The 22,323-nt window shown below is 41.8% G+C and overlaps 1 protein-coding gene across 1 annotated transcript; it reads right to left on the bottom strand.

Annotated features, from left to right (window-relative positions):
- Positions 1-782: 782 nt before the first annotated feature.
- MPP4 (MAGUK p55 scaffold protein 4) lies at positions 783-20,932 on the bottom strand. The gene is given in 21 exon segments (XM_065637553.1): positions 783-1,185; positions 1,929-2,063; positions 3,570-3,678; positions 4,470-4,563; positions 5,491-5,571; positions 6,731-6,901; positions 7,667-7,708; positions 9,206-9,220; positions 10,371-10,391; positions 10,874-10,912; positions 11,885-11,902; positions 12,314-12,378; positions 13,245-13,441; positions 13,886-13,957; positions 14,760-14,845; positions 15,924-16,005; positions 16,411-16,542; positions 17,060-17,140; positions 17,836-17,913; positions 18,864-18,985; positions 20,854-20,932. Coding segments are annotated over 21 exon segments (1,911 nt in total). The 3' UTR covers positions 783-993.
- Between the last annotated feature and the right edge of the window lie 1,391 nt (positions 20,933-22,323).

The following is a 22,323-nucleotide window of genomic DNA, read 5'->3' as shown; positions in this document are numbered from 1 at the left end:
TAATAGTGGAAGCAGATCTGTCTGTAAGCAAACACATGAAAAACAGGCAAGGAGAAAGAGTGGACAGATGCTGGACTAGGCAGAAGTAGGGCGCTGGTCATGGACCAGCAGCACCAAGCTGGAACCAGTCTCACCCTCCCTCTGTACTTACCCCACACCACAGACATATCGGGACTCTGGTCTCTCTAGTTTTACTTCTAAAAAAATAATGTTATGCCTGACTCTACAACAAGCAGGCATGGTGGTAGCTGCAATATTTGGCTTTGAATAATCTCTCTCTAGACTATTTAAATTGCTTTTCTTGGTTTTCCTGCAAGGGAAGGTAGGCCAACCGCACTGTTGGATGAAGAGAGCATCCTGCTGTAGAACAAACCAAAAGGAAAAGGGGCTTCCAACTTTCTTTCCCCTGTTCCAGCAGTTGCTCTGCCAGTTTTTACGCACTTGATGGAACAAAAGAAAAGACATGGTACATGTCTTGTGAAGGTAAGTGTGGTTTCTAGAATCATTTTTATTGTGACAACCCCACTCTCATCTAAAATGGTAAAACGGAGAAGCAGCAATAAATAACACTCTTGGCTCAGAGACAGCATGCTAAAAGAGCATACTGACCAAATATTGCTTGTCAATAAGGCTTCCAGAACGCACAGGTATCACAGTACCAGAATTACTTTAATAAAAAAAAAGAAAGGACTTTCTGTAGCTATGTACAAGTAAATTATGCCCATACATGCAACAAAATAGATTTTTCTTTATTCTCGTAACTGAGCGCTCACAATATTTCCTTTTTTTTTTGTATAAAAGTGGATGCAACTGTAACACAAGCTGAAGAGCTACACAGAACATTGCGTGATTGTATGTCCTGTAGCAGCTTCTTTCCTAATCCTCTTCTAAATCCCTCACATACAAAGATAAATTCTTGCAATCCTGACATTAGGATTATTCTCGAAGTGAAACATAAGCTGTAATCTTTTGGAAGCTGCCTGCTGCTCAGAATTAGGGCTGAGTCTCTGAGCAGATCCATATTGCAGGGACCCACTGGGGCTCATCCTGCGCACGATGGACTGCGGACAGCAGCTGTGCGGATGCTTCTTGTAAATTGTCGTTCACAATCGCTTGATCAAAGAATTGACCGAACTGAGCTTCTATTTTCTTAGCTGAATCTTCCATCTCCTGCAAATCTTCTTCCTGTGAGACACAGAGTAAGGCCATAAAGCGTTAGGAAGGTTATTCTAGCGACAAGCGTTGGCAGAGGATGTGAGGGACTGGAAGGCAAATCCACTAACGCTTGTGTTCTCACTCCACATTTTGTGTTTCTTTCTGCCATAGCCATCACGATTCATTTCCAGATACAGTTATGGATTGACATCTCCAAAATGTTAAGATGCTAAACTTGATTCTGATTTGCATGGAAACGATTGTGACAATGCACTAGACACAATGAAAATACAAGATATGTGTTTCCTACAAGCAGAATTTTTTTTAATCTACAGAACTTAGCATAGAATTGACATAGATACTGTCATTAAGCATACATGAAATAACACAAAATATTTGATTAAATTACTGAATGAAGCACATTCCAGATATTTCAGTGCAAACAGGGAATGTATGTGTTGACTCAAATCTTGTCACAACGCAGTTAATTAAAACAAAAATATATGAAATAGCCTATCTTTAAAGACATTTGGAAGCAAAATGCCTCAGTCCCCTGGGCACAAATTACAACTCTTCTGCCTTAAAGCAAATCTGGAGGGGGAGGAAAAATCTCAACAAACCAAACAGAAAGAGACAACAATGATTTAGACTTGATCCTAAAGACATAATAACCTTTTTTAATGAGTTATCATAGTAGCATAGTAGAATGCATTCTATTCTAAACACCGAATCTGAGAATAATAAGCTCAGTCTCTTCTATTCCCAAATCTCACCTTGAATTTCATGTTCACATAATAATCTGTAATGATCCTGGCATTTTTCCGAGTCTGCCTCATGCAGCTTATGCTAGACGGCTTGATGAATATAATGTAGGGCTTTAATTCGTGAGTCCGGGCTGCTTGTATGCCCTGCAAATTAAGAGTATAAAAAAATTAAAGTATTTCAAGTGTATTCATCCCAGTTTTACTCCCAATTGTTTACAATGTGCTGTTATCTCCAGACCTAGCAGTAATCTTTTTTCAGGAACACCTACTTTAAAATGACCTCACCAATAATCCCTGGAGCAGACATTGTTAAAGAACTGTAGCGTATCAATCACTTAATTCCACTTTGTAACCTTATTAGGAGATGCTTTCAGCTCCAGTGAGTGACTGGGCATTGTCATTAACAGATCTCTCATTAACAGATCTCTACAATCAATACTGAAGACGAATCTGAAATCTGTTTGTTTTTAAAGTACACCTTTATTGGTCCATACGGGCAGAAAGTATCGTGCTTTCAGAAATCTTTGTGCTGTGTAACATTCCCTGATGCTCATAAGCATTTTTAAACTACTGCAAAGCAGCAGAGGGAACGAGAAAAAAAAAAAAAAGAAAAAAGGAAAAAAAGCAGCCAGCATGTAAAGTTGGCCAAGCCACCAGATTGAAAACACAGGTGTGCAACTCAGCAGTAATTCTCCTACCTTACAGCAGTTACAGAACAGTAGCTATGTGCCATTACTTCATATCCTTCCCAAAACTTGTCCTTTGAAGTCACACACTAAGAACCTGATAGTGGCACATCTGTTCCAGTGGCAAGGTTACTTCCCCTCCCACCTTGTTCCTCTTGTTTAGGAGAAATGCAGCAGAAGAAACCTAAGAACATTTTTAGATGTGAAATGAAGACTTGAAGCATGGCCTAATCTGCCCCTTTTAGCCGTTTGGTAAGAGGTAAAAAAGTAATTAAGAAAAAAAATACAGAAGAACGCAAAGTTTTTTTGCAATGCCCAGCATCAAACATCTGGTAATCACCCTAGTTTTTGCAGCAGCTCATGCGGACGTCGGCTAGGGCACACGCGGAAGCTGCGCGAGCTGCCCTTGCTCACACATTAATAGTCAACATTTGTGAACTGTGGTCCCCGAGAGGCGGTGGCCTACACGGCAAGCGCTGGCTGCTGGTTCCTGTCGCGCTGCCTGGTCGTGCGCGCCAGCAGCTCACTCCCAGCTGGTAAATTAATTCTGAAGAGAAATAAATGTATGATTTGCTTGATTACCTTTATGGTTGCTGCCTTTACCAAAGGGTGTTGAGAGATTGCTAACTGAAGGACAGGCTCTCAACTAAGAGGGGTTAGAGGAGGAGGAAACCCCATATGACAGTCTCCACACAGAAGAATAATCCTTGCTTTAAGCAAGTATGAAAACTCATTTCTGTACCATTCCACCTGATAATGCAGACTTGGAAACAAATGAACTATACTGATCTGTACAAACCTGTCACTGTAATATTCTCCCTCCAAGACCTATGCAGAGAATAATCTCTTATTAACGAGATAAGACAAAGCAACTAACACTGTTCCAATAGCTCAAGAACATACAGAGAATTATTTTTTCCTCCCAGGAGCTAAAAAACAGAGTTCCTGCCCCGTTAAAACTCACCTGTGGTTCTAAATCTATGACACAGATCTTCCCTTCATCTAGGACCGTGCGCACTGCATCGATACTGGTACCATACAGGTACCCTTTGTACTCCCCATATTCCAGCATTCTGCAACAGCGGTGAGCAAGAAGGAAAAGGAAAGAGCACTTGAGTCTCCAACGGTTCCATTTAAGGGTGAAATCTTCAAATGTAATCCAGTGATCAAGACTGAATGATCATAAAACAGTGAACACTGATGAACAAACACCCCCTTCACTCTTCCCTGCTACACTGGGCACAAAACCAGAACGATTGCAGTTCGACATCTCCAAAGCATGCATTTTTCACTCATCTCCTTGTTACAAATTATGCATCTAGAGGTTGCAATTCTAATGATAAAATGCTTGTCATTTATGTAGTCCTAATAACTTCATGAATCAGAATATCTCAAAGCACTTGGCACAGCTCAAGGAGTGTGGGTTCTGGTGCTGAGCTGGGCTGTCTTAGCAGGGGGATTATTGACGCATAGGAAGGCGCAGACACCTTTGAAAGGTTGGTGCAGAGGTTTTGCAATGGAGATGGAGATCAGGAGCATGCCTGACTCACGCGTTCAATTTTAGAAAGCAGTGCAGCTTCCAGAAGGGTTAAACTCCTAACTTACGAGCACGCCAAATGAGTTCAGGCCTCAAGATCCTACTTTCCTTTAGAAGGATTCTGACATTAATTGTAGAGGGGCTTATTTGCAACTGCACACAGTTTTTGAACCAATTGGCTCACGTAGTTTCACCAGAATTTACAGCAAACATGGATAGTAACTACAAGCGGAGGAGGCCACGCTTGAGACCTAACTGCAAAACTGTCTTTTCTCGGATCACGCGACATTTGAAGTAACAAAAATGTAATTTGTCTCTCCTGGTTACCTGTGGCTATACACCATGTTTTCAAAAGTTTCTTTTGATACGTAGTGATATTCACGCCCATTCATTTCGTAACTCTTCTGAACACGAGTGGTGTCTGAAAGGAGATACACACACAAAAATATCAGCTGCAAGTAAATGACTGAAACTTTATAAATGAAAATGAGACAACTTCTGTGAAGGACTAAAAAAAAAAAAAAAGAAATCAGTATTTTCGTAAGTAATAAGATGGGTTGTTTCCATTTGTTAATCCAGAGCAAAAAGCCTTTTGTACTCTACTGGTTGCCCAGTGGCAAGTCCTCGCAAATTAGCAAAGCACATCTGTATTTCTTGGAATGGAAGGAGAATGGTTTAATCCATGTATCTGTGACTCAGAACAATGAGAAAGTCCTTTAGAACTGGTTGCACAACTGTTCTTACTCCTCTGAGGTAAACTGATTCAAGTTCACTTGGAAACATCCCACAAGCCTTCCCAGACTTGCACCTTCTCCACACCTTGGATCTTAAGCACAAAAGAACTCCTGAATTTTCAGCTAGCTTCAGATTCATACATTTCCTGTTTGGTTGTCCAAATGAGCACAGGTAGAAACAATTTGTTATTACGTCAGAAATTAAGCTGTGTAAGTCTCATCTGAGATGAGAAGGCTAATAAGGAAAGCTGCAAAGCCTATTAAGCACCAACTTCTGTTGCCTTCATTCTCATACCTGATCACCTAAACACTACGAACTTAAAATATCCTTTTAAATGGAGGAAAAGCAAACATCAAGATGAAAGAAAATCATGCAGGCATCAAGCTTTAAGGGTTTCAGGAGTAACTTGAAAATACTTGTGGCTGATTCTCCAATATAAGGAGAAAGACAGTATTTTAAACAAGACCTTATAAAAGCAAATGACTCTGGCTTGCAGTAGAGCCAAAAAAAACCCCAGCCGTGCAGCCAAGAGCATACGAATACACGAGGCAAGGGGGAGGTACTTGATGCCTCCCGACCGTGCTTGAGGAAAAAGAGGAGGAATGTTACGTACGAGGTACGGCACTTCGGAACTCGCGGGGGTTGCTGGCGATCAGCCTTCGCCTGAGCTCATTCACACCAACTCCAGCAGGACCTGAAACACGGGAGAAGCAGCTCATATCAGAGGCACCTTTTGCAGGCACAGCCCCGTTTTCTAACACACTGCACACACACAAGTGAAATGTACGTAAGTTCCCAAAAAATGTACCCGAGGTGACCAAAGCATCTCTATTGATTCAGGGTACAAATCACCTCCCGTCAATATAGTCATACCCAGGAGGCAACCCGGTAATCTCAGTTTAAAAGGAAAAAAAATATTATAAAATACTTCCAGATTTAGAGATGCCGACGGATTTGCTTTTACGTGGTTCACGGAACGCTGCAGAACAGCTTCCTTCCCATGGCTGGCACTAAAGAGTGCTGCAGAGCCTGCAGCCCACTTAACGCACTATTTCCTACAGCAAGCGGTACTGAACTCAGCTTTTTAGCTTTCCCTACTGCCCACAGGTGAGATTTTCCTAGCCTGGAATTTAATTTTACACATTTTTCTAGCCATTGCCATATCCATGCATTTAACTCTGGCTGCAGAAATGCCTCCAGGTAAAAATGTTTTCTGGTAAGTTACAAACGGTTGCTCATCACTTTCTGTACCAGTCCCTGATGTCTCTGCTCAGTTCAATGGAGTTCTACAGAACATCAAAGCAGACCATAAAACAAAGAATATGATTCAAATGAAACTGGAATTGGTTACTTAAGATGGGAACTTGAAGGACAAATCCAGAAATAAAGCATGGAGAATATGGAGAATATGGAGAATATGGAGAATATGGAGAATATGGAGAATATGGAGAATATGGAGAATATGGAGAATATGGAAACAATCTATGACATTTGGTATTTGTGAACTTTGGTGAACTATCCTCATTATGCGCTCATTTTTAATATAAAAACATACCTCTTCATTGAAGGCTACCTGCTTCCAGAAGGAGATCCCTGCTCACTGAGGATGTGTGGAAGATTCTAGGTTTATTGTACCTTTTGAACTGAGGCAAGAAAAGTTTGAACTAAACAACTTTAGGTAGCCCTAACCATATGTAAATATTGGGAGTAACATAGAAATGTGTTTTGTGATTATTTCCCGGTGTGCCAGCTTGGCGAAAGATTGCCTAGCACCCTTGTCTGCACGGAACTGCAAATAAAAAGCAAACACCTCAGGTCGCAAAATTTGCAGGAGAAAGTAATTAGCCTCTTACCCACTAGTATAATTAGCCTGTTGCGGTCGGCGGGGTGCCGCTGGTAGCGAACCACCTCTTCGTAGGGAGCTGCGAGCGTGCTGTAGCAGCTGCCGGGGCAGCGAGCGGAGCACGGGGGCTGCGGGGCGCGGGATTTCCTGCGGGACAGGCGCATGCTCCTGCGGAACCCGGCTGGAAGGGGCAAACACATCAGTACCCAAAATACACCCTGGGTGCAGGCGACACACTGGGGTTTTCTGAGCTTTTGGCAGGGTGAAAACGAATTTCCTTGCTGCACTTGGTATGTCAGCTTGGTAGAACCTCTGAGCGTTAAAAATACAGCTAAAGAAGAGGTCAAATCTCACTGAAAGTCACCTGAAAATCAGCCCAGAATTAAAGATCCCCAAAACAAGCTGCAGAAGTTTCTGGTCACATAAAGCATCGCTAGGGAACAGGTCAACTTTTTTTGGTAGTGCAGCCGGTTCACTCTCCTAAAGCAAATCTGGAACATTTGCTTCAGCCTCCAGAATGAATCCAAATATTTTAAAGGTCACTGTGGTTTGGTAAGAGGGAGCGGTTTGTTGTTCCACCTTACTCTCCAGCTCTGAAAACGTCCCTTTTGGGTCTACTTTACTCTCCGGGGATGACAGACAACAGAACAACATTATGGTCTAGCAAAATTAATCTCAAAGTAAGGGAAATCTTAACAGCCAGTCGAGTTAAAACAGTAGTGGCCAGGTCTCAGTAGAAACCTAACAGGAAGAGAGATTTAAACAGAGAGAACAAGCATTCGTAGGAGGAAAGTGACTTCTTGAGGTCTGGGAAACAGAGCAAGCAGAATTCAATTCAGTAAGTCTCGAGGTGAAATAAAGAACGAAGCGTTTTATTTAACTTCAGACAAGCACTTAATCTAGGATCAAGCTCCAAACATCTTACTTATCTGTAGTCACTGCGTACCAATAAAGACTCGTTGACCAAATTCACCAAATTCTTCCTCTTCTAGAATACAAAGAACGAATACTCATAAATAAAAAAAAGAACTGTGAAAGCTTAAGAGCTACATGGCTACCTATTATTGCTCATCCCAATGAAAAACAGCATTCCAGTAAACATATAGAAATACTATACTTAATCTAATAAAAAAGCACAATACTCCATAATATGAAATATTCAAATATTTCACTTGACCAATTCAAAGGACCAATATTTCTGTAAGATAAAAATTAAACTTAGAAAGTCTTGGTATTTTCTAAATTAGGTTTGAAACTCAACATTATTTGTTTTGTTCCTAATGTAACTAGATGCTAGACAATGTTTTGAAATACTTAGTGAAAAAACCTCCACAAAATTGAAGCTTTTGAGGTGAAACCTAGCTTACAGAATTCTTTAGTTATAACATTATAATAAACAACAAGTCAGTAGCTCAACATCAGAAACAAGAAATTTATAACTCCGTTTCTGCCCAATAGCACGCTTGGAAAATGCAACGTGCATCCGCTCGGGTCCGGCAGGCAGAATGAAGATCTCATTTTATTATTTCTTTCTAAGCATTTTTGCATCAGTGACAACTGTGCTCCAACATCCCAGACTAATCTGTTTCCTCCACTCTTTTTGGCCCCATTCTCATGCTGTTCCCTGTGAAGGCTTAACCATTCAGGTGAGCCTTCTAAATCTCTAAATGTTTTGGTTTTTTTTTTTTTAAATGAAATCTCCCCTGTAAGGCTCAAAAAAATATTTATTTCCCAATAGATCAATGCTCCAACAGTTTAGACACTGTTTTATAAAGGTGATTTGAAAACAAACAACTAAGAAAACCAAATGGTGTCAGCGGTATTTAGATTTCTCTTCAAGAAGGATTCCTAACTCTCCTCTAGTCGTGCCTGTAGTTATCCACACCGTGTATTCCCTTCACTGAGGCCTTGGTAAAGCAAGAATAAGATCCACAAGACATAGGCACAGCTTTACAGGCAGTAATTCTTCCAGGGTAAGAACATTCTTTTCATTTGCAAAGCACAAAATGTACCATCTTTTAGCACTAGATTCTTTGATTGACAATTATAAGCACGCAAGTATTAAAACTAAATTAGATGCATTTTAGTTACTCTTCTTTCACATCTATACGCTCTTCATTACTCGTACCTTTAAAACGCACTTTTATTCCTACATTTCTATATGTACTAGCTCCTTATTTATGACTGTAGAAAAAACCTGCTTGGCACAAAACTGCTCACCCAGGACAAAGCTCAGCTGTTCAGCTGATGTACCCCTGTTTCATTTCAATCTTCAGGTCTTTCGAGCTGTCATTCAAATATTTTTGAGTGTTTCTGCTTTATCTACCCTCTGTTCTCTGCTACGGAGTGCAGTATGGAATCCTACAGGGAACAAGCAATTCAGCTACCGAGTACTGGAAAAGGAGTGGGAGTTCCTGGTAATGCAATGAACACAGAAATTCTAACAGTTACTGCTTACAGGAAAAGGGGAGAAAAAACCTGTTACCTTCTTTAAGCTCCTCTGCACGTTCAGACAGAGACAGACATAAAACAATTAGTTTTGAGAAGACAGTCTATACTAAGATTTAAAAAAATCCAACCAGCTTCATCCAATGCAGGTAGGAAATTTAGGAAACAGGTACTGCTGGCTTTAAATTTAAAATATGCCCACTTGAGCCATGAATTCTCAGTTCCAAATGAGAGACTCTGCTACAGCATCTGTGTCAGTATTGTACTTGCAAAATACATCATGCGGATGTTCTACTGGTTAATTTAAAACAAAATGCAGGACAGCAGATATTTGCACCTTCATTCCCCTGGCTGCAGCAGGATGTGGGATGTGCAGGAGCAATTCCCAGGGCAGGCACCAGGAACATTCCAGCCTGAAAACCAACCACCGCCCTTCGGCCTCGCCGGTTCTGTCTGAAACGCTCTGAGCATCGCTCGGCAGGTGGGAGACACCAAACCAGCGGGGGTAAGAGGAGCAGATCCAGCTGGTGAGTGGGAACCTTGTGGAGAAGAGCAGCTGCGAGGTGGAATGACACTGTCTCCACAAGGTTACCCACGATCTCAAACAAGAAGTTTATCAGCAGTAGATTTTAGTGGAGAAATTAGCTATTTTAGAAGACTTAAGTTTCTCAGAGCTCTAAATATGCTGTAAATAGGCAGCTGTTCCAAAAAAACCCCAAACCAACCACCCCAAAACCAGCTTGTTTAAAAGAAATACTGATTGATTGCACGTTTTATACAGAAATCATTCATTTTATAAAAGCATTTTTGTTTCTTGTGCGCCAGGCACATACACCAAGAGGAATCCAGAGCAGCTCTCCTGTTCAGCACATCAGCTCCCACGGGGACAGGGGATCCAGGTAACCCCGTTATCCGTGACACCAGCGCGGCCCCCGCGGTCACAGCCTGCACCAGTACAACCCAGCAGCCTTTGACAGGTCTGGTACTGGGGCATGAGCAGAAACACAGTTTGGGGCTAACAACAGAGACCTTACCACTAAGGGGACTGGAGAGCAAGAGGAAGACTCAGAATGGCTTCCAAAGCTAAGGTGGCATTCTGGATTTCATCACCTGCTTGTTTTTAAGACACGTGCTTGTCTCTGGACACCCTTCTCACAGCAGAACAATAGCAAGGAATTTGGAGTTAGACCAGAGGAACTTACCAGACTCAAACGTTTCTTCATCTTGTTTAGTAATCCAGATAGCAAAGGTATTAAAATAAATTCAAAATTCAAATTATTTTCCTCCCACAGAATCTCAGACTCAGTAATCGATTTTTCAGCTCCTATCAGTCTGTCTCACACATACTTTCCCCACCTTCCCTCTACACTGAGGTGGTGAGATCCAGCTCACCACGCTTGAATTAACTGGTGGGAGACAAAAACTGGTAACGTTACAGCCATGATCCCAAACCCAAACCAAAGAGGCCGGACCTCATCCAGGTAGATGTTTTTGGGGCGGTCCCTGGTTTTGGCACAGCACTATAAGCTCTGTACACCAGAACTGCAAACAGCTCATTTTAATACACTAATATAAGGTTTCCAGGGTATGAAAAAGATTTTCTACCATTAAGCTCACCACGAGAATTTTTATCTGGAACACTAAACCAGGCTTTAACTAGCTGCTACCTTGAAGCAGAGAGAGTGATTTCAAGTGATTCTGTTACCTGTTTCCACACACTTCTCATCAATCTGCATGTCATCCTCTAAGGATCAACACAAAGACAAAGAAGAAAATCATCTGAATTAGAGGAAAATAACCTGACAGATCTTACAAGACCGAACTTGGACATCAGAAAAAAATATTTGAAACTCAGATCCGCTTTAGACATCTTTATGTTAACTCCACCTTACTGATGTTACCCATCTCTAGTGAGCAAAAGGCTCTTCTTAAACTAGTGCTCTAAACGGCCTTTGGCAGAGAGGCGAACACGTCTAACTTGAATTCTCCTTTTGAAATAATAAAAGATTTAAGATGGCTGTCACTCTGTTTATCCTGTAAATATCTATTTATTAAGTATTACCGTGACAGGAAATGATGTTCCACTCACTCCTTTCTCTCCTGTAGCTTTGGAAGCATTTCACTCAAGGAGTGTGTTCTGTTTGGTTGCTTTTATTATTATTTTTACAAGGAAGAAAATGATTGATTCGGCTCCCTCTCCAACCCCAGAGCACATCAATTCACGTCCCTGAACCGCAGCCTGGTGGGCTCAGGCCATCTCTGCTCCCGCAGTTCTCCACACAGCCCCAGGAGGGGCCACGTCCCACTCACAGGGCATCATCTCTCAGCCATGTTGCGTCCATACGTATCTTTTAAAGAAATGCTCTCTTGGAGCTGCTCGGGTCAGCTGCTGAGGATGGGACAGAAAGAGGGAGAGGAAAAGAGAAAGGAAAAAGTGTTTCCTTCCTCAAAGCAACCCCTCCGAACTGTCAGCTTCCTGCCAGGTAATGCATCGCTGAACTTTCCACTTGAAGGCAACGTAAGCTGCTACTCTTTCACATGAAAAGAGACTTGATTTCAATTGCGCTAAGCACACAAAATGCCAAGAATTTGGGTTTCTTTTGTGTGTATTTACCAAACGGTCTCATTTCTGGCAACTTTTCTAAAAGCCTGTAGAACCACGCGCTATATTGATTCCAGGGACAGAATGCAACATTGCCCAGATATGATCTCCTACCTTCTTCCACAGTGCTCACTGCCCACAGCATATCCATTGAAGCAGTTAAAATGCAACAAAATTAGGGTGAAAGAGAGCTCCAGCTCTAACGAACAAAGCAATCAGTGTGAGAGGAATCCTAGGCAATAAAACACAATCTAGGAATTATCACAAGAGAAAAATGCATTTTATACTAGTACATTTATCCACACTCAGGTCTCCTTGAGAGCTCCCAAGTCTCACCGACTGCAGGAGGAGGTCAGAGACCCCACCATCAGTACTTCAGGTACAACCACCAGCATGTAGTTATTTTCCTGAGGATAGTTAGCGCACTTCTGAGGTTACAATACAGCTCCAGAAACAACGTCCTGGAATTAAACTGAATTGCACCTGGAGATACAGACAAGACCTTTCTTTCCTACTCTACCATTCAAGAAACTTTTCACTCACATATCGAGGATTTCAGACAGAGATGAGGCTGGAAAGGCTGAGACCACCAGAATTCTCGCTGCTTCCTACATAGAAATAAATTGATCACAGTTAAGAACCAAAACACCCCACAAGCGCATTACACATCAGAACCACCACTAGTGTGCTGACGGAAGATGCCAAGAAAGGAAACATTTCCAGCGGTTTAGCCCACCGCAAAGTGCTGAAAAAAAGCCGATGTGCTATCAGCACTGCTTAAAGGAAACTTCCACATCAGCAGCCCAAAAGTATTTACACTATTTTGAGTTTATATATAAGGACAGGACGATAAACCATATTGTGGTACTGACTCCGGGAAAGAGGAAAGTGTGCTGGCAAGGGATCCTTGCTCTTCCTTGAGCATGCTTTGGTTCGTGTTTTTGTTTGGTTGGTTTTTGAGAGTTTTTTTCCTCTCTTTTAATCTGGTCTACTCATTTTGACTGAAGAGGTCACTCACGCCTCACAGGATATCTTTAAATAATACTGTTTCTTGATACAGCTATGCCCTTGGACTATACATTTAGCATCCCACTCTCCCCCAGACCTCCTTCTCTTTTCTTTTTTTTTTTTTAAATCATAGACAATGAACCTAAACAGTCAGGGCCCTTAATTTCTCTCGGCTTTCAGCTGCTCCACTGCACTACATGTCCCAGCAACTGGCACAGACTGGGCAGCTGCTGCAAACTTCTCCGATGGCAATTTAAGATGCTAAAGGTGCTTTCAGAAGCTTGTTCTCACAGAGAGACTCTTAAGGGAAGGAGAGCAAGAAGCCAGAGAACAGAAAGAGGAAAGATGTTTGTCAGATGTCAGTCTGAATCACACTGCTATATAACTTATGAAAATTCTAAATAGCAAAGTCTGAATAACTGGCTAATTTTTGAACCAGAAATCAGCAAAATTCAGGCTTCTTTACCTTTTAAGAAGATGATTTGAGGGTATAAGTCCAGCACAGGCACTGAGATCTGAAACCTTCCTGGCCTGCCACCAGAGGGCATCATTCTGGTCCACAATCTGGAGTATTTCACCCTTTTTAAAAGGCAAACCCGCATCTGCGCACGGTATGGCAGGATCCTGCAAGGGCCAGTAATCGGCCATCGCTCGCACATAGAGCTGGTAAAGAAAACAGCCAGGAGTAGGTGGAAGCCACGTTTAGAAGGGAGACAACACGAGCTTTGTAATTGCAAGGCCAGATATTGCTGCGATGTAAGTCAATTCGTGATGAAGTCAAGTTTTAAAAACAAGATCAAGCCCCAAACCCCATCTGTTACACTAAGGGAGAAACGAAAAAAATAAAAAAAAAACTCGTGCATTGTGAAAAGAACTGACCACCAACCTGTAGATCAACCTGACAATGTCTTCATTACCTTTACCGCAACTATATTTCAGGTTATTATCTTTACTGCGTCAGCAGCAGATACTGACAGCAGCTGAGAGGTGGCCATGAAGGCAAGGAACGCTTGAAGGATTCCAACAAACTCCTGAGCAAAACCACTTCTTTGTGTCATGTTATTGGGGAAACTGCAGTAACAATCCAGCAAGAAGAATGGCTCTTACTGTTGTTTGGTTGCTGACAGGCCGATCGGAAACTGGAATTAATTTGAACATAATTGTCCCCTGAGACAGGGCCTAAATGATTTAAAAAAAAAAAAAAAAGGATTAAAATAGGAGTAGTTTTCAACACAAATCACCGAACGCTGGCAGCGCAAACTTAACACAGTATGGCTCTGAGGCTACTGTAATGTCTATATTACAAATAGAATTTAGGCAGTCAGTATGACAATATTGTATTTTTTTCTAAAAGAAACTCAAAAATGGAGCTTCAAAGTCTTGCTAATTATTTTTAATTCAATGAAATCTGTGTTTCATTATAAACCTATATAATTTCAACATTAGTTCATACCAAACTTTTACACTGAAATCTAATTTAAATTACTGGCAGGGTCTGGTTAGACAAGTGATGTAAAGAGGGACGGGGAAAAAATATAAGTCTATAAGAGTTAAGCATTCCAATAGAGCTTGTATTTCTTGTACCTAGGAACAGCTCGCACAATTCTTCATGAGAATTCTGGCAACAATCGTTACCACTGCCATGCTTCGCCACCTTTCCCCTCCTTTCTTGTGGAATATCAGAGTGGAACTTCCAGAAAAAAATATGAATCGGTGAAGTCTGAATAAATAATATTTTTCGCAGAAGCTACAGGTGAAATAGCCACAATTACGTTTATTTCTGTCCAGAAGAGGAGTTAGATTTAATTCTGGTTTCATAAGCGGTTGCGAACTTCATCCACACTAAGGAAACAATCTGAGTCTTCTATTAGAAATTTCACACTTTCTCCTTTACGAGGGGGGGTGTGTGTGTGTGTGTGTGTGTGTGTGTGCAAGAAGCAGCATTACTCTTAAGGTACAAAGTAGAAACAAGATTCGCTACCAGAATATTGATAACTTGCTCAGGCTCCAGTCCCTCCACAGGCACCCCGTTGACTTCCACCAGCTTGTCTCCGGCGTACAGCAGCCCTGCGGTGAAAACAAGGCTGAAAGCGGCAGCCGGGGGTTTACGGCAGCGGGATTATCTCGGGGAGGTGAGGCGGGGACACGCACGCACGGCGGGTTGGGGAGGCAGCTCCCACACACCTGGGCTGCAGGAAAACGTTTGGATTTTGGCGATATCAGCCCGGGGAGGGTCACAACAAGCTGCCGTTTTCTTATTTCCTCCCGCCTCCCCATACAACACATTTACAATCATTTACAATTGATGATTCGCCTTAAAAGCAGCAGAAACCTTTCGATATAGCTCCATTTCCCGAAGTAATTTCTGAACCTATTCTAGCAAAACCCATTATATTTATAGACCTTGAGACTTGGGATCAAACATGCCCGGTGCAGCAGGAGGCCTTGGGACTCCTCTGTCCTTCAGAGTCTTCACAACATTGTTAACTTCTACATTTCCCTTCAGCTCAATTAGAACATTAACCAAACTAGAACCTTAATCAACTACTGTCTATAGTTGGTCTATACTAAAAGGAACTATTTCATACTGATTACAGTTCCGTTTTACATTTTAGTTACATTTCCCTAGGAACACAATACATTCATTTCTAGGATAACCAAGCCATAACGTTTGCAAGGAAACTCCTTGGAAGATGGCTTAGCAACTCATGCTGCCAAAGTGTTCAGTAGAGTCGTGCCCAGAAGTATTACTACATATTCCTTAAAGCCCATTATCCTATAGAATCACAGACTGCCAATGTTTTCCATTTCTCCGTTAGGGAACGAGCTGTTGATATTCATGCTACGCTGCAGTTTGGGATATTCCTGATTAATCTCTTGTCAGGTTTAGCCAGGTATTGAGGTCAAGGATACATAATGAAAACCGGATTTGTACCTCAGTCTCAAACATAGCGCATTCATATGAAAATTAATGGAACCAGAATCAAAGTCACTGCGACGTATCACGATTTACAGTGCTGTCCAATGTACACATCTTCTTGCTCTATAACGGAAGACTAATTGCAGAAGCTAAGCTATTATCTTAGTTCCAATATCTTATTTAAAGTTCAAGTTTTTGTATTACTTTATTTGAAACAGCACATACCACTTCTGTCTGCTAGCCCACCATGGATCACACGGGCAACTGTTATGTCACCCGTTATCTCGTGGCGTTTAATGGTGGCACCCTGGCAAATAAAAAGAGAAAAAAAACATGCGGATCACTGAAGAACCCCTGCACATTTCCTTTCACATCACAAGTCTGATTGTAGCGATGACAAAAAGGCACTGACGGATACAGCCTTTTCAACAGCACAGAAATAGCTCTCAATCCTATTTGCATTTTCATTCTGAGATAAAAACATCTGCCAACTGTTCAAACAAGGCACTGAACGCCCTGCTCTGGTTGTACCCGCACCAAGCAGGGATAGATGGTCTCCTTTCCAACCTCAGCAATTGTGGAGAAAAAACAGAAAAAGTGAAAACTCGACAAGAATGCACACAATCTCTGACATTCCCGAAGAAAACCAATATGCACGATCAGTGCTTGTGTAAGTTAGAATAATTTGTCAGAGATCAGCAGGCTCCCTCACCAGAGGCTGGTTGTTCTTCACTAGGCAGACAATCCTCATGGCCTCTTCGTTTTCAGGGATGTTGTCTGGCAGAGGTGGAAGGGTTGGTTCAAAATCCTTCTGGGCCACAGTATCGTGAGCAGACAGCAAAGCCTGTTACAAACAACAGCAAAGCAACCGTCCCGTAAGCAAGGACCACACAACAGAGCAGCTTTAAACAGCACCTGGCCAGAAACCAGAAATTGGTGAGTAAGTTCCTACGCGAACATAGATCCCTTTCACAGTTTGAATTTCCAAGTGGAAAGAAGAAAACGTCAATCTGTGAAATAAGGTTTTAAGAGCAGTTTGTCTCTCTGCTTCTTCTGGAAACTCAAAAAAATGAAACATTTCTGTTTGGAACTCCAGAATAAAGAATGCACGTTTTGCAATTACAAGGAAAACGTGGTTTTATCCATCCGCATCTCAAACACAGGCCTGCAATAACATGCAGCCCACTGCAGGTACTTCGCACACACAGTTCACGTCTGATTTCACAACCAGCTTATCTCACAACTAGCAAACTCCATCTCTTCTGGTTCCTTTGCCAGTTTGGTAAGAGCTGGCCAGCTCTTTCCTTTCCCACTGCAGATCACTCTATAAGCAAACTTTTTTTTCCTGAAGCAGAACTTGCCTTTAAGTGTGGGGCTCGCAGTAGTCGTCTCAGCTCTTTGACCTCTCCAGACTGAGGGGCTTCATGCAGTAACTCCACCACCTGGTGTTAGAGAGAAAGCACAGAGGCTGGTCTTGGTGGATAATTCACTTGGAAAGCTCTAAATCTACCACACAGGAAGATGGGACGGGAAGAGTGAGACACCCCCGTGCTACACGACTCGCAGCATATCCACACGTTTTGCTCTACAACTGGACAATATGATCACAGCTGCACAACACTCAGCCAGGATTAACTGAGTTCAGGCCCAGTGCCATGTGCTCTAAAGTAATTTTTTTCTCCTGTGCTTCAACCCATTTCATCACCAGTGTCCATTTCTCCACTTAGTCATTAACTCTCCCTCCAATTCAGAAATGTACGAATTAATCAGCTATTATGATCAGAAAATCCAAAAAGCTTTTCAAAATCCTCATGTCAGAGTGCTTGACTGTAGCCATTACACTGACCTACACTGTTACATGGGAAGAAAAATATCTGGCCAGTGGTTAAAACAAATAATTTCTGTGTTCATTGCACTGGCCAGGGCTCGTGCAGTCTGGTGCTCATGGCTGAACGCGTTCCTTATCCCCTCATCTCTTAACACAGAGTTACCGAGTAGTTTGACAAACGCGTGAGGAGTTTATATAGCACACTCAGCCCCGAGACACAAACCGGGTATCAGAACGCTGTTATCCGCAGCTAAGTTGGCTGACTTGGAATGAGCCAGTAAAACAAACCCCTGTGTGTGCAGCTCCTACCTCCCGAGCCAACGCGCGAGCCTGCGGCGTGACGGGAACCGGCCTTTTTCCCAGGTACAGCTGGAGACATTCATAAATCTGTTGCACACCAGGACAGAGAAAATGTGATGATGATGATGATATGATCTGTTCACACGATTACATAGATACACACACAACATACTGAGGACAATATTGTATTTCTAGGAATTTCTCAGTCCAGCTAGAGCCAAAAGAACTTGCAATCTCAATCCTTCATGTCTAATGCTTCTGGAATTTGGTCTATAATTGTCTTGCCACATTCTCCTCTGGCTAGCCAGTTCTGCTGTAGTTTTCATTCTTCCAATAAGAAAAGCTGATTACACAGGACAATAGCCTGACAGTGTTGATCCTCTGACTTGTAGCTTGCTTCCTTCCCCTAGTTGCAAGCCTGATTAACAAAGTAAATTTACCTTAAAATAAGTTCCTGTATTTAAAATGACCTTATGGACATTCTCATCCACTGCAAGTTTTTCTTCCTTAATCTAAAGATTTATAAAATCCTGGTTAGATGAAAAGGAAAATTTGTGTAGAATCTGTACAGAATTTCTCAGAGAAACAATTCTGCTCAAAAGACAAACACCAGGCAAAACTCTGTTCTATAACATAAAATCTTCAACTATACATCAGTGTGGGAAAAACAAAAAGAATATGATTTCACAAGCATCCATGCCCAAAAGTGGGATGTGTAGCCATAGACAGATTTAAAACCAAAAAAGACAGCTGAGCAGTGCTGTGTTCAGCCTGCGTCTCCATCTCCATGGCCTTCTTATGGACACGTCAAGTAGAAAAGCTTTAATGTCCAGGACATTAGGAAAGAGAATCTATGTTTTTTCCTCTAAAGCAAAAGTGGTTTTGTTCACCTTGAATGCTGATGCTACAACTGACACTGGGACTGTCAGCACCTTGTGTAAATAAGCATTTATTGTCCTGACATTGCAAAATAAAGTCGCTATCCCCTAGAGATCGCTCCGGGAACCCTTTGCGTCCGCAGCTGGAGGTGACTTTACCTTTAGCAACGCTTGCAGCCAGCGAGATCGGAGCAGGTCGTACAACATGCCAACGCCATTGACATCCCTTTTACAGAGCAAACTCAGTTCTTGTAGCACTAGAGTCAGAACATGAGACACACCTGAGCCCAAGAAACAGAAAAGCGCAAGACATTTCATTTCAAGTAGAAGACCAACCGAAGCCGAATGGCCACTCAGGCCCTTGAAAAGCACCTTTCCTCAGTTTAGACTTCCAAGAAATGCCCCCCTTTCCTGGCTGCTCTCGTTGTTTCCTGCAATCAACTCTGTTGCACCAGAGCTTTAATTTGTTGTTGTTGTTATTAGCCAGCAAGATTAGGACAATACTAGCAACTTTCAACTGACTTGGAAGAAAAACAGAGAATCTCACACATATCAACCTGGGTTCAAGCTTGTAACTCCCACTAAGAAGAGCTACATGTAAAAAACTGCCTTGATCATTTTACAGGTTTTTTTGGATGACCCACTGTTTGGGCCTAGGGCCATCTGTTCTGCTCCACTCTTGAAAAGCGCACATCTCTTGGAGAATCTCACTAATGAAAATGCAAACTCCTGCCAAATACACACCGTTGTCACAGACACCCCCAACATGGCGCAGGAGGGGAAGAACCGTTCTTACTATTAGAAGCAGCACTTGATCTGTTAGGAACAGTTTTCTAATACAGTGGAAAACCGAAAAATCCAGTGTCTTTCTAAAAATCTCAAGGAGGCAGAAACTAAGAGGTGACAAATAGATAAGATGTTACACAAAGACAGGCCTAGATACAAACTGGTTTTTTGTGAGTGTATGGAATTTAGTTTTATCTCAGAAATGATGACAGCTCATTTCTGATACGTGACGCCCTTCCCAAGAATCACGCCATCCACACCAGCACTAACACAATACCATTCCGAATGCCAGGAGTTAGATTTATTAAGCCAGGAGTTGGGTTTATTAAGCTATAAGGGTTTTTAATGAGACCGTAAGAGTCTGACTCCTGCTGAATGGCAAAGGAAAGTATTTTGTGTATTATATTTTGGGAAGCAAACTCTCTGTGTTTTAGTGCCAAAGTAATCACACAATACAATTGTAACTAGAGACTTCTCTTCGTATTTGTTTACAGCATTAAACTTGGCACGTTTCAGTGAGTAATACTGCAATAAAACAAATGCTGAAATCAAACCAAGATGCTAGGAGCTTCTAAAGTTACATCAGCCGAAGTTAAAATAATAATTTCTTAAAAGTAAAGCTCATCCAGCTGAACACTCGCTCCTGCAGACGATACCAACAGCTGCTGGCATCCCGTCCCCACAGCCAGCCGGGACATGGGAGCTCTTGTTTCTCTCCTGAGCACAATTTTTATAGCCATTGACAGTTAATTGTTTCCTGTCTCAGCTCTAGACCTTGATGTTACCAACACCTATGCGTGATCTGTCTTGAACTTCAGTTTCACTGCAGTATTTGCCCTGTGCATGTATTTTATACAGGCATGTGCCTGCTAAATTTCTGCAGATGCAACTTTTGCCTCAAACCTCAGGCTGAATTATTGAGTATCCAACTGGGAAAGCTTGGGAATGTACCTCATGATCCAAAGAATCACCTGTTTCTGGAAAGCAGACATCTAAGCACTCAAAGTGATAAAGATGTTCCATACAGAAGCAAAAAAAAAAAAAACCCAAAACACCCTTCAAACTGCAGAGAACCATTTCCTTCGGCAAAAAAACCCCTCTAGCAGTTATTAGTGATTCTTGATACAGCTGCAGAGACCCCCGACTTTATACGACGGAAACAAACACCAGGCGTTCTCTTCTGACGCTCTCTCAATTAACTGCGTATCACCATTAAACACCAAGAATCATTCCAGTTACTACATAGTTAATTATTCTAAGCTGCTCATCTCTCTCGACTCAATGGAAGAAGAGTTACAGGGACCAAGGAATAAAACTTGTCAGTTTTCTCTCTACTTGAAAAAGATGCAAAAGTGAGGAGTACCGTTCTCTTGAGCGCAGACTGTTGGCACCTCCATCTTTGCCTTCCTTCAGGGAGATTCCGCCCGCGCTGCGTACGGCATTCACACCAAGTGGGTTTCCCAAGGGTCGATGTGGAGCTAGGGAAAAGAGTACATTCATATCAGGACACTGTCAGGTGGTTCAGATTGATAAGAAAGCAGAATTGAAAATAGAAGGGGCAACCATTCATCTTTGAAGGGCACAACAGGTTGCAAGCGTAAATTAAACACATGAGTCCCACCTGTAAATTCAGTTACTCAGCAGCATCCAAAATGCAGATAAACCTCAACTGCAATATGACTTGTTATTTCCTTCATGGAGTTGTCATTAGCTTGCTTCATGAAGCCATCTAAATTAACATCTTCTGTTCCCCAGCTGTTTGAGTGCACTACCATGGGAAGTTACAGCTTTTTCTAAAGGCGTTTAAAGTTTGTTTTACATAAAGATAGCTTGGAAAATAATCATATTCAAGAACATATCACACTTAATCCCTGCTGTTTTATTGAAACAATATTAAAAAGGAAAGATTCTGCAGTTTCTACTGAATTTTCATTGAGCAAAGACATGATTTTGCCAAAAAGGATCCCTATTTCTATCACTGTCAGAATTTAAGGTCCTTGAAGGATTTGTTCTGCAAAGATTTTTTGTGTTCCTCTATTTCCTCATGGTGAATTAAAACACACAAAAAACCAAACCCAAATGAAAATCCCCACATCTCACCTTCCTGGTATCATCATATCTCTCAGGTGATTTATAATTGGTGGCTACTTTTAGAGACAGGGTCAAAGAAGTTATTTGCTAATCTTAAAAAAAAGTCCTATATTAGCTTTCATTACAAAAAGCAGTATATACTACCTTGTTATTTTTTCCTTTAAATTTTAACATAGGAATTTTAAGTAATTCAGGAAGGCAACACTAATTAATCTGTATCCATGTCACACTGAACTTGTCACATGTAAAAAATAAGCCTTCTAAAATTTTCTTCAAAATTCCTTCCCCTCACGCTTCTGTGACAACCTACAACTGACTTACAATGTTCTCTTAGACTAAAAATCTGTCGTGAATCGGAAACAAAGAGTCCAGGGTTGTTTCAGAGAATTCTCAGAGCCCTTTCTTTGCAAACAAGCGTCAAAATGCCCCAGGGAACAGTGCGCGGTGCGTTTATACCCCGAGCACCAGGAATCCGTATCCGAAAGGTCTGAAGGAACTCAGAATCTTCATTACAGCCTAGCTGATCTAACCTCAAATCGCTTTTGATGTTAGTTCGAAAGTACTGTCATGATTACCCAGTAACGTGAGGTTACTCTTAAGGAGTTCAATATTCAAGCTGGTCACTCAAGAGGCAATTCAGAGTACAAGGTAAAAAAAAAAAAAAGATAAGATAACATCAGATATGTGGGCACCTCAGCCACTAGTGAAGCCCAGTGTGACGCTGATTGCACCGTGAATGCCT

The sequence above is a fragment of the Caloenas nicobarica genome, chromosome 6 (assembly GCF_036013445.1).
Source record: "Caloenas nicobarica isolate bCalNic1 chromosome 6, bCalNic1.hap1, whole genome shotgun sequence".
Classification (NCBI taxonomy): domain Eukaryota; kingdom Metazoa; phylum Chordata; class Aves; order Columbiformes; family Columbidae; genus Caloenas; species Caloenas nicobarica.
This window is presented reverse-complemented; position numbering and strand designations above follow the sequence as displayed.